We start from the raw sequence: 12,109 nt of genomic DNA, 5'->3' as shown, positions 1-12,109 counted from the left end.
TGTAGTATAGATTTTATATATCACAAGGTTATCCAAAATCATTTAGGAATAAATTCAATTTTAAACAAAATATAATAATAATAACAATTATAATAAAACTTGTCCAATATCGACCTTTTGGTAAAAAAGGGAGCACCCAGACCCGGGACCCTGATCGTGGGAAAAAGCTTGGTACTGAGGCCGGGTGTGGCGTGCGGCACTAAATTCTGACCTGAAATTTTTATGAAATTACAGTATACGAGTGCTCCCCCCCCGGCCGCGCCGGCGGCGGGTTTCAATGAATACAAGTTCGTTTCAAAAATCTATCGCTAGATGGCGCTCAATGTCAACATGGCGACTTCCATGGACCCTTCGATGTCATGGAAAAAGACGATACAAATGCGGGTAAGGAGAAGAAACGAAAGGGAAAGTCTTCCATTCAAGTCTCTGATCGAAACACGTAAGTACCTTCCCTATGAAATACTAAAAAATAAATGAGTTTCTTTATTTTATATGTGAAATATCGATAAAAATTCGACGTTGGGCGTTTGCTTCCTCCAGTCACTCACAGACAGACTGAGTGCAGTGCAAGCAAGCCTGCAACTGCATGATTGATCACTGCTGCATGCTGCTGATGCTGGCTGCTTCTCCGGGCTGCTGCTGCAGGCTGACCGGCCAGGCAGCGCCAGGTCTACGGCGGCGCGGGCCCAGCCCTTCCTTCCGGCCCGGCTCCATAATTTACTATAGACCTTATCGCAAATAGCGTTTGTCGCGTGAGGGCGTCTGTCATCAGTAGAGGCGCTGGTCCGTAAACGGGGATCGTCTTCGTTTACTGGGATATCCCAGTATACGAGGACAAATCGCGTCCTCTTAAACTGGGATCGTCGCGGTTTAAAAGGACGTTTTTTTTTCACCTACCTGTACGGGCCTTGGACGGCAGTATCGGGGCTTGGGAGTGCTAAAAATAGATTCCTCGTCATCGAATACCCCTAGTTCACCGTCTTTTCTGACAACTTACCCGTCTTCCCGCGGACACAGCTGTGCAACTATCGCCGGCCGTATATTCACATGTACAATAATGGACGACGGGGAAACTCTAGCGAGTGTGTTGAGGGAAGGGATGATGGCCGAGTTGGGAGATGGTAATTCTATTTCAACTTGTATTATTGATATTTCATAAAATAATGAATGTATGTAGTGTGACTGCAGTTGCAAATGAGAGAGAAAAAATATGTTTCCAACCATTTGCTTGAGTGTCTTGAGAGTGAGCCCAAGCGTGTGCTATGCATGAGCGAGAGCAGTAATGTTGTCCCGCATGTTGTGAACACATAAGAGACTGTGTTGTTGTTGAGCATGCAGTAATAATTGCGTTTGATTGCGATCGACAGGCATTTAAACATTAAATGGACAAGAATAGGCGTTTTGAAGAGTGCCTTAACAAGTTTTTAATTTTATTCAGTGCTTAGTGATTTGATAAGCATGTACTCCAAAATACAAATGTGTTTAAATAATTTAAAAAACAATTAGGGGTCATCCCACAAGACAGATTTTTCTCGTAATTTTACATATATTTTTTCTTCTTCTCATAACTCATAACTGTTTAAAGTGCAACTTAGTAGTCTGTTGGTCAAGTAACAAATTATATTTCAGTCAACATTGAAATCCAGAATTGATTTTGCGTAGATTAGGAACTTAACACAAGAAAAATCTGTCTGGTGGACTCTCCCCTAAATGTTTTTATTTTGGTTTTCTTATGTTGTTTTGGCGGTATAAGGCCAATCAATATTAATAATAATTATCATTATTAATGAACGTTTATTATTTATGAATGATTTAAATACTGACTTGTCTATATATTTTTTTTATAATAAAGATGAACTTCAAGTCCATGAATTACGGCCGATGCTACCGCCGCTGGTTCCAGCGCCAGCCAGCCCCAGTCAGCTATTAGAGCTTACTCCCTTAAATGAGAATAGCCAAATGGAGAATGACAATGACGGTGAGATAACGTTTTAGGCAGACAGTGGGGTGTGATTGAATGTATAATTTGCCCTCCTGGAAATTTTGTCAAAATATTTTATGCTCTTTTTAAACACATTCTGATAGTTTAAACAATGGTGGAAAACTGGAAGAGACTGAAACCATTTAAAATTTCTAGGGTTAAATGGAATAGTATGTTGAATCAATAATTCTTATATTCAATGAATGATAAATAATTCAAACATCTAATATCCTCTTAAAAATCAGTGAAAAACAATACATTAAATAAGACATATAAAACACAGTAATCTATTGTCATTGTATGGTATTTCTCCTGATATTTCTGAAATGAATTCTTGCTTTGTTTCTCTACGTGTAGATAACCTTGAAGTCCACAATACTTCAGTCGAGGTAGACGAAGGTATGTTAAACAATTGATGTGTTAGTAGATAGTAAAGAATATCGCACAATCAAAAACAGAATACTGATATCAGAAGTACTTGAACAAAATTAGAATGCATGTTAACTATAAGGCCAATATTTTCATTATGAAACCACAAAATGATATCAACTTTATGCATGTCTTAACATACTAACCAGTTTTCATGTACCCCCATCCCTCTTCCCCGAGATATTCATACTTTTTTTTTATACCTGGCATTATTGGAAATGGACATGAAAGTGAGGAGTAATATAAGTAACCACATTCAGTAAATATTACCAATGTAAAAGTTTGATCCTTTGTTAATATATATTTCCCCATTTCACTCATTCATTCAGTCAGCACAATTGAAGAGCGCCATGGAGAGGTCGTGGAGGAGGTCGAGTTAGAAGATGAAGGTATGATATAAATTTGTAAAAAAAAAAAATTAGAATCCAGAATGCCTAAATTGGTTTTATCTCTCATTGACAATGATGAAAGTTACAATCTCTCATTCCTTTACATTTCAGACAAAACAACCCGTGCCATGGGGTACATCACTGACCCAACCCAAAGACGGAAACGGTTGAGTGCAAGAAAGAAAACACTCCTAGAAAAGGTATGCATCCTTTGTTTTTAAGTTATTTGTATAACAAGTACACATACATTCTGTAGTTTATAGTTAATGATTTTTCTCAACATCAACTTGCTCCTCATTCTCGTCATCAGTTGAGATATCACAAAGTGCTTCTAACAACTGGTTGAAAAAGTCAATGTGCTTTGCTTTTGATCCAGATCTTATTGTTTTATGGTATGCATCTTCCATTTGCACTGCTTGTTGTGACGGGAGTTTGCCAAGTTCAGCTCTTATCATGTCTTGGATTTCTGATACAGTCATATTGTCAACTTTTTGACGTTCCTCCATTTCCTTTGCAGTGACACATATTTTTTTCACCTTTTGAGGAGAACCATGAAGAGCTGCATTTACATAATCCTGTGCCATACTCTTTGCCGTAACTGTATAATTTACTAGCTCAGGATTGAGTTCAGTTGAACCGTCCATGCTTCGTAGGGTTCTTTGCTGCGTAGGTGTTGTTAGATATTCATTCTTTCGAAGTGTTGCCCTTATTCTTGCTACTTCACGCCGCCTTTGTTTCTGAAGACTTGATGTTTCACTTGAATCTGGTTCAGTATGAGTCATACTTTTAGTTCCTTCACTGAGCTGCAAAGAGCAATAGAAAATAACATTAATGATTTTCATGTTTTTATTTCAACAGGCCAAAGAAATTTGCATAATGTGTGGCGCTAAAGTCGACCTGGAGATAAAGACCGAGAGTGGGAGGCAGTATTCTTATCACTCCCATCCTATTACCAGGAGGAGTGTAAAATTACAGGCAGGGAGTTCGACCCTAGAGACAAGAACCTCATCTCGGCCTACCTTCCATACACCAACTAAAAGGCGAGTAACACCCCAAAGACCTAAACCTGGTAACGTTGCTGGACCCTCCTCCCCACAAAAGAGATTGTCTGCACCAGTACAAGGCCTACCAGGAAAGAAGAAAAAACAGATGTCGAAGCGAGCCAGAGAAGAACCTGCGCAAAATAAGTGCAAGATATGTCGCATCATGTATGATAGCAAGAAAGACAAAGAACTTCAGAAAAAAAAGGGGGCGTCTGCCTCGTGGATAGGATGCGATGTAGAAGTGTGTGATTATTGGGGACATGCTTGTTGCATCGGAATAAAAGTGAAAGATAGGCGTTCTGCCCAGAAAATCCCCTTTAAATGCACTGAACACCAGTAAGGTGGTCAGGAGCAGTCAAGGAACAGTTTTCTTGTTATGATCATAGTATTTAGGTGAACTGTAACTCAGGGTTTTTGTACTTTTATAAAATGTAAGTTTTGTTGTTTCCGAAGTTGTATCAGAAGATTAAAAAGTTATTTACATGTTTGTTTACATAAAGTGCACTTTAATAACGAAGGAAAAAAAGATGCATATTATACTCGGCCAGTAAATCCAAGTGATGTGCACTATCAGTGCAATTATATGAACTGTTATTCAGGGTTTTTGTACTTAAAAAAAAATGTATTAAAGTTTTTTTGTTGTCGCCAAAGTTGTAACTGTAGATTAAAGATGTTATTTTCACGTTTGTGTACAGACATAAAATGTATTTTTAAAACAGATGAAAAAGATGCATATCATACTCAGCCAGCACTGTTATTCAGGGTTTTTTGTACTTTTTTAAAAAATGAAATGTATTAAAGTTTTGTTGTTCTCGCCAAAGTTATAACAGTACTCAGCCAGCAAATTCAAGTGATGTGCACTATCAGTGCAATTATATGAACTGTTATTCAGGGTTTTTGTACTTGAAAAAAAAATGTATTTAAGTTTTTTTGTTGTCGCCAAAGTTGTAACTGTAGATTAAAGATGTTATTTTCACGTTTGTGTACAGACATAAAATGTATTTTTAAAACAGATGAAAAAGATGCATATCATACTCAGCCAGCACTGTTATTCAGGGTTTTTTGTACTTTTTAAAAAAATGAAATGTATTAAAGTTTTGTTGTTCTCGCCAAAGTTATAACAGTACTCAGCCAGCAAATCCAAGTGTTATCGGTGCAAATAGATGATCACGGTTTTGTACCTTTGTAAAGTGTAAATAAAAATTCTTGTTATTTAAACCAAAGAATTGTGTGTTCATTTCTTACCATCAGTCTTACCTTTTCAAGTTTTTTTAGGTTTCGGAATATCCTCCTCCACCTCATATCATTGGGAATTCCACCACCCAATTTGAGCCATGCCTTTCCTTCTTTATTTATTTCCTCCAGACAGGCATCCCCACCTTGGTAGTGTCCACTTCGTCCGGTCCTGCTCAGTGTAAAACTTGTACACAAGGTATCCAAGACCTCTTTGGGCATCTGGACCTACAATATAATGCATTTAGAACATTTCAGGAAAATCAATGAAACATGAAAATTAAAAAGAAGCCTTTTTACATAATATATGCTTTAAATACACACCTAAAAAATGGATAAAATGTCTCCCCTCATTTCCAAACAATAGTATGTATGCGTAGAAATTAAAGACTTTCAAAGGTGAACAAGAATGAAATGATCTACCTGATCTCGCATGTCCTGAAATAAAATATCCTGGTAGCGTGGATGGTTTCCCGAATACACATGATGGAACAGTTTAGTCTTAGCAGCATTCACAGCATCAACATTGTTCCTCCTTGTTCCTGTACGCAGCATCAACAGCGCATGAAGGTAAGTGAACGTCATCTGCTGAATATATACGTAATTCGGATCATTCACTTCACTGTTGCTCCATCTCCAATATCCCTCAATTGTTGCCTCCTCCTTCCTCTCTAGGCATGTCTTGACGTAGGGATGGACAAGTTCTTTGCTGAGTGCCAGATAGGCTAGCTCAAGGAACTGCCATGTTTTGTGGTGGTCACTGCCTTTTTTCATGTACTGTTGCGCCTTCTCTGATCTGAATCCCAGTGAAAATGCTAGGGTTGACACGAAAACTTCCCAGTTTAAGGACAGAAAACTTCTTGCTATGTTAAGCTCAAGGTGAAACATTCCGACTACTGGAATTACCCATGAAAATTCTTTATGTCTCTCACCTTTCCCAAGTATGTTACACATGTGACTCTCAAGTTCTTCTGCTCCATAAAAAGATCGATTGCAATTCGTACATATCCAGACGTTGTCTATGATATCCCTCATAATTTTATAGGGCAAGCCATCACATTCCAAATATAGCCAATGACGTTCTTTCCCCCCATATTCTACAATACCTGCATGGCGTCCAATATTTCGCATAACCTCTACAATTGTGCTGTAACTGTTTGGATTTACAAAGTAGGGTTCTCCAGGACACACAGTTGCAGTATTATCATTTGTCTCAATTGCTGCGAAGGCCGAATATGGGTCACATGGTGTATTGTCATTGTGACAATCTGAGAAATCAACATTTGGAGGTGTGGTCAGTTGTCCTTGGCAGTTCCTACACACTCTGTAAGCTTTGTCATTTGGAGCTCCGCACTCTATACACACTTTCTCATTTTCAACATTTTTTAGTTTGTCTGCATATTCATCAATTTTATCAACTCTCTGTTCTGACACCTCGCCCATAACTTCACAAATATTCTTTCCTATGTGGATGTCCCTACTTTTTCTGAACTGATCATCATATTTTTCAGTAAACACAAGCATGTTGTTCCTCTGTTCATCTGTAATTCCATTCCCCATCCATTTGTCTGGCTTCAAGTTTTCATTGGATTGTACATCTGAGTCAATCGAATCAAGGGTCATGTAAGCTGTGGTGCACATAACACTGGATGGGACTTTGTTGTCACCGCTAACAACATAAGTCTTGCCAACCACCTGATTGTTGTCAAATGAAATTCGGCAAACACCCTTGGGAACTTCAATAGGATCATCCGCTGAACCATCCAGACACCGCAAAATTGTTGTGTATGAGCCTGACGGTCCTACACTGTTGACAAAGTTAGTGGCCTTTCTGCTGCTTGTCATTGAATACAACAAGATATTTTCACGAAGTGAGAGAGGAAGCAGAAGATGTGTGTTTCTCAAGTGATACATCTGTTCAATGAGTTTGGAAAGAAGGTAAGCTTTCTTGTCATCAAATTTGACATCATCAAGGTTGCACAGGAGTTTCAACAGACAAAGAAGCTCTTTTGGGCGTTCCTTGAGCCAATTCTTTGGGTCATGCTCTAACAGTTCTTCAAGTGAATAATTTCTCTTTTTATACAGATTAGAAATATCTACTCTCAAAACTGATTCAAAGTCCTTGCCAACGATTTCACACATTTTCTCAAATGTGTTTTCATCAAATAATGTGTCTGCATTTTTGTTTTCTACTTCAGTTTCATTTTGACAACTGTTACTTGGTTCTTGATCAGTATAGTTATGACATTGATCTTGCTGTGTTCCCTTTGAAACACAACTGTCACATATGTATTTAGTCCATTTCTTAATGTGTCCTCTGTCAATAAGAATTTCCTTTGCCTCTGAGGACAGCCTTTTCAAATGTGTCTTAGATCCCGTAGCAACTTCCCATAAAAAGTCAAAGTTTTCATTGTCATCATGGCATACGCTTCCACATTTCCTCATATATTTCCCTTTGTCACGTGATTGGTGGCGGGAATGATGCTGCAAACGCAATTTAGGCATTTTGAGTCTGAAAGAGTAAAATGCCACATGGGGAAAAGTAAATCTTTTTATCAAGATCAAAATAAAATTGAATGAATTTGAATATTGAAGTATGCAACCACAAATAATGGATGACACGGGTGAGAGCTAACACATATATTAATTTCAAATATTAGCGATAGAGAAGGGCTGATTTAGTCATCGCAGTGTATTAAAAGGTGTTTTTTATTAGAGTGAACAGCAATTATAAGTTTAAATTAATTTTCCCATATCAAGACACAAATTGCCATTGGCGGCGGGAGCCAAAAAATTTAGGGGGAACCACCTGAAATTTTGGGATGGACACAGGTAAAAAATTTGGACAAGCGAAAAAAAAACATTAAAAAAATTTAGGGGGTCCGCCCCCACCTCAAATTTAAGGGCATGGGACCCCCTCTTCCCCCCCCCCATGAAGATTGCATGACGCCGGCATGACGCGTAGAGGACATACTTATTTTAATAGTTTTATATCACATAGATCCATATCCAAGGCATGAATTTTGATACATTTCCTGAAAATTTCATACAACGGTAGGCCCATAGGCCCCCTACTTGTCTGGTTCATCACTACAACAGGCTCTATTCCAAGCATGATGGTCAATACAATTTTTTCAGTCATTGTCAGTATGCTTTCAAATACTACTACCAGTACCCTAAAATATCATTTTAGTATCATTTACTATGAAATATCAATGTCTACTCACCTTGTTATGGGAACAAAATTGTCTGAATGGATCTATCACTAAAATAAAAGAAAAAGAAGAAATCAAATTTCGATTTTCCTCGATCAGCCTTCCGATCCTTTGTATGTGAAACGCAATGCCAATGCACAAATAGCAAGCAAACTAACAATGGCACATGTACACGCATTCACTACACATTGAAATCATAGTACACAAAAGTCAGTACATGGGCATGTACTATCTGCCTCGGAGGTGAAAATGTCCCAGAAAACAAGGACTTTACCAGAAAATTGAGACTGTCTCAATTCTGAAGCCAGCGTCTTCATTTAAGCAGACACTTGTGGTGAATAAAGGGGACTCGGGCATCGCCGTCTCAGAAAACAGAGACCATCCGTGAAAATCGAGACTGTCTCAGTTTACGGCTTTGTGTCCTTGTTTACCAAGACAACTGATCCGTAATTTTCAGCGCACAATCGAGCGTCTTCATTTTTGGGGACAGTCTCTATATTCAAGGTTTGTCTCAGTTTAGGGATGCTTGTCCCAGTTTACAAGGACAGTAATCGTGACTTAGATCAAAACTGAGCTATATCCTCACATCAGTCCTTGTAAACTAGGACGATCCCCATATATGAAGACGATCCCCGTTTACGGACCAGAGCCTCTACTGGTCATCGCAGAGGATCACGGGATGCGAAAGGGGGCAAACGCGGAATCGGCTTTCGGGAAGCCATATATAACATGTACAACGCCATATGTTTTGTGTAGTGTCACTCAAAATCCAGGCTTTTTTAAAAGGCTGATTTCTTCGTATTTAAATTATTTTGGATACTTGAATTTGGGTTAATAGAACAATCTTTGTATCACGATTGCCCAGTGAAAATATAAACTCAATACTCACCGTATTTTCGAAGTTTTCTGGGGCTAAACTTGGGAAGATTTTTGGGAAAAGTGAGACGGTGATTGCGGGTCAATGCTGATCGAAAAAAAAGAAAAGAGTGCGTCGGCGATCAGAAATATTTTTCCATTAAAGAGTATTCATGAGAATCATGATGTAGACCATATTATCTCCGCATAAATTTAGCTAGTTTTTGTTATTTTGGGGGAAATATATAGTCCTTTTTTTGCAAGCCGGCGGCTTTTGAGTTTGATCATACAAGCTCTGTTACGGGGGAGGGGGGTGAAATATAAACCAGCAGGAAAAAAACATTTTATGACCCCGTGAATTAAGCCCTATATCTGTCCAACCTCTCTGTAATTTTATTTTGTCTGAAACTTAGCAGATGATGGATATTTAATTCATATAAATTATATATATTTCATTCTTTTGATTAAAATATCTTATTTCAACATTTATATCTTCAAATTTCATCGCATTCAGTCACTTCTCTTACAGATCACCTTCCTCATTTATTTTTTTTTTTTTTAACTTATTTTACTCTCAACATACTTTCATCTATTCTCATTTTGTTTAGATTCATTATTTTGTCTAAGCATGCCACTAATAAAACTTCAGAATGTCCGACCATAATCCTGAATCATATGCAATAATTATGTAGCCTATCTGTGGAGAGAAAAAGAAAACACAGCTCCGGGTTTATAGGCCTACTCTGAATAAAATCGTGATTGAGATATTTATTTATATGAAACATGTATTCTTGACTATCGAATGATATTACAAAAATATATAACTAGAATAAAGTAATCTACTGCAGATTTTGTTTTATTGATTATCATTTTATTATTGCTTGGAATTCCGGGACCAGTTTCCTCCACCGTGACTGCCTCGCCGACGTACACTATTCCTGGGCCGAGAGTGCCTGCTGTCCGTGCATATACAAGCACACTTTGCACAGTCACAGCTGCACAGCTCAAAATACGCAAAGACAGTGCGCGAAAATGAAACAAAATTGCACTTGTTTTCGTAAAGTCTGTGGTGATTCTTGCAGATATAGACAGCACATCTATCTCTGCCACCCATGATTAAGAAGAAAAGTGATGTTAGACTCTGGAACAAATATGACGAGGCGTTTACTGGAAGTTAGAAAAATGTTGGCTGCGGGCGTCGATCGTATTTTGATTCACTATGGAAATCGTACACTATATTGTCGGCTGCTTGCGGTCGCATGGTCGCATCCGGACAATAGCGGCGCTATTGCCCCCTTTGCGATCCCATGATCCTTTGCGTGAATCTATTTGCGATAAGGTCTATTGGTGTGAGACTAGTAGTAGTATAAATAATGATATAAATTCACTGCTGACTTGAAAGTATTGCCAATAGTAAATTCCCAATTGCATTTTTAAAAATTATTTGCAATCTATTTTTTGTAGGCCTATGTTTTTGATTCGGCAGTGAATTTATGACAGAAAAGAATATTTTAAGTTTTGAATTGCGATATCAGCAGTCATATCACACAAATCAAAACTTAAAATATTCTTTTCTGTCATCAATTCACGTACACTGTCGAATCATAAGTGTTATTTTGAATCATGATATCACAAATATTCCTTTCTCAGTCATCATGAATTCATTGCCGTGCTGAATCAAAAGTGTCAATTACAAAATACAAAATTGCAAATGCAATTTCAAGTTGGCAGTGAATTTATATTATTTCATTATCACAGTGTTTTGGGGATGCGTGTCATGTTTCTGAATATTAAGTTTTTATAAGTACCGTAGGGGCACTAGTATACAATCCGGCATAATTCAAAGATTTTGACATATTCCCCAAAATATTTAGAAATAGGGAATTTATCTTGATTTCATACCTTTGTTATTTCCAGGGTAATCTGTTGTCGGTATTTTCTTTATCAATCTGTCGACTGTATGCGCGGAGGATCGAATTAAGCGGGGATGGCCTTTTGCACTGAATGGCACTAGTATTCAACCTAGTGAGGATAGATAACAAATCTCAAAAGGGTTTAGATTGCTAAATTAGATCTATATCTATGCAAGTCTCTGGCTTTGATTAATTCCCTGTTTGGTCTCATCTCAAACTCAAATGGTCTAGTCCATAGTCGGATAGGACAAGGGCAGATTGAGAGAGAGGGCCATCTTTCATCGCTAGGTTGAATACTAGTGCCGACGGATTGAATACTAGTGCCAAAAACCATCGCCGTATAATTCGATCGCCCGCGCACACAGTTGACTGGTTGAAGAAAAAAATAACGGAAAAAGAATAACCAGCATTTGATCTTGGAAATAAGACGGGTCTGAAATTTAGGTAAATTCTATATTTTTACATATTTGAGGAAACTCCAAACGGGTTGAATACTAGTGCCCTTACAGTACTGGAGAGAACAAATACTAATTAATTTCATCTTATTTATAATGTATTAACATCATAAGAAAGTTCTCCTTTAGTTCTACTTTATACAGTGCCAGTCTTCTGCTGGAAACATTACACCGTATGGTGTATTTTTGTACAGTCTGATTACATTGTATATAGTTTTAACCACTCATTCAATGAACAAGGTTATGATATACAAGTAACCTTGTTATCTGTTCCTATTCCCTGTGTTATGAAATAAGGTTAGCAATGTTTGGCTTATTTTCTCGTGTTATTTGGGACAAATGCTCGATTTTTTTTACTCTGTTAGTTTCAATTGCAGCTATTCATCATAAAACTTGGCTCTTAGGTAAATTGAATTCTTTTGATTATTTTTTCTAAATTAAAAACAGAAATTGGAAAATGAAAATTGTCTTGAAATTTTTTCTCCACAGCCATCTTTTTGTATGAGTCGGATTATACATCATTACTATTAAGTTGATTTACATTTTTGTTTGCATTTGTCTGATATCTCGCAAATTCATTTTTCACATCTGTTGAT

The 12,109-nt window shown here is 37.6% G+C and overlaps 3 protein-coding genes across 5 annotated transcripts in view; 2 read left to right on the top strand and 1 right to left on the bottom strand.

The window, feature by feature from the left end:
• Positions 1-311: 311 nt before the first annotated feature.
• LOC121429410 (autophagy-related protein 16-like) overlaps positions 312-12,109 on the top strand; it is a 37,306-nt gene continuing 25,508 nt past the window's right edge. For all 3 annotated transcript variants that reach the window (XM_041626390.1, XM_041626389.1, XM_041626388.1), the window contains exon 1: positions 312-439. In XM_041626390.1, the coding sequence (XP_041482324.1) occupies positions 313-439 (127 nt within the window). In that variant the 5' untranslated portion in view covers position 312. The remainder of the gene's footprint in view (positions 440-12,109) is intronic.
• LOC121429411 lies at positions 768-5,093 on the top strand. The gene is made up of 6 exons (XM_041626391.1): positions 768-1,121; positions 1,853-1,978; positions 2,339-2,380; positions 2,740-2,799; positions 2,911-2,999; positions 3,658-5,093. The coding sequence occupies exons 1-6, from the start codon at positions 1,058-1,060 to the stop codon at positions 4,180-4,182; spliced, it is 906 nt and encodes a 301-aa protein (XP_041482325.1). The 5' UTR covers positions 768-1,057; the 3' UTR covers positions 4,183-5,093.
• LOC121429409 lies at positions 2,270-8,946 on the bottom strand. Its single transcript, XM_041626387.1, has 4 exons — positions 8,303-8,946; positions 5,499-7,587; positions 5,100-5,303; positions 2,270-3,602 (listed from the first exon to the last, which is right to left on the bottom strand). The coding sequence occupies exons 2-4, from the start codon at positions 7,578-7,580 to the stop codon at positions 3,063-3,065; spliced, it is 2,826 nt and encodes a 941-aa protein (XP_041482321.1). The 5' UTR covers positions 7,581-7,587; positions 8,303-8,946; the 3' UTR covers positions 2,270-3,062.

Source organism: Lytechinus variegatus, chromosome 16 (genome assembly GCF_018143015.1).
Source record: "Lytechinus variegatus isolate NC3 chromosome 16, Lvar_3.0, whole genome shotgun sequence".
Taxonomy (NCBI): domain Eukaryota; kingdom Metazoa; phylum Echinodermata; class Echinoidea; order Temnopleuroida; family Toxopneustidae; genus Lytechinus; species Lytechinus variegatus.
Note: the sequence above shows the minus strand (reverse complement) of the source record. Positions and strands in the feature narration are given on the sequence as shown.

Coding starts and splice junctions, on each gene's coding strand:
- LOC121429411 (XM_041626391.1), top strand. CDS start 1,058: ATGGACGACGGGGAAACTCTAGCGAGTGTGTTGAGGGAAGGGATGATG. Junction 1,122..1,852: donor GATGGCCGAGTTGGGAGATG/GTAATTCTATTT, acceptor TTTATAATAAAG/ATGAACTTCAAGTCCATGAA. Junction 3,000..3,657: donor AGAAAACACTCCTAGAAAAG/GTATGCATCCTT, acceptor TTATTTCAACAG/GCCAAAGAAATTTGCATAAT.
- LOC121429409 (XM_041626387.1), bottom strand. CDS start 7,580: ATGCCTAAATTGCGTTTGCAGCATCATTCCCGCCACCAATCACGTGAC. Junction 5,304..5,498: donor TTCAGGACATGCGAGATCAG/GTAGATCATTTC, acceptor ATTATATTGTAG/GTCCAGATGCCCAAAGAGGT. Junction 3,603..5,099: donor ACCTAAAAAAACTTGAAAAG/GTAAGACTGATG, acceptor TGCTCTTTGCAG/CTCAGTGAAGGAACTAAAAG.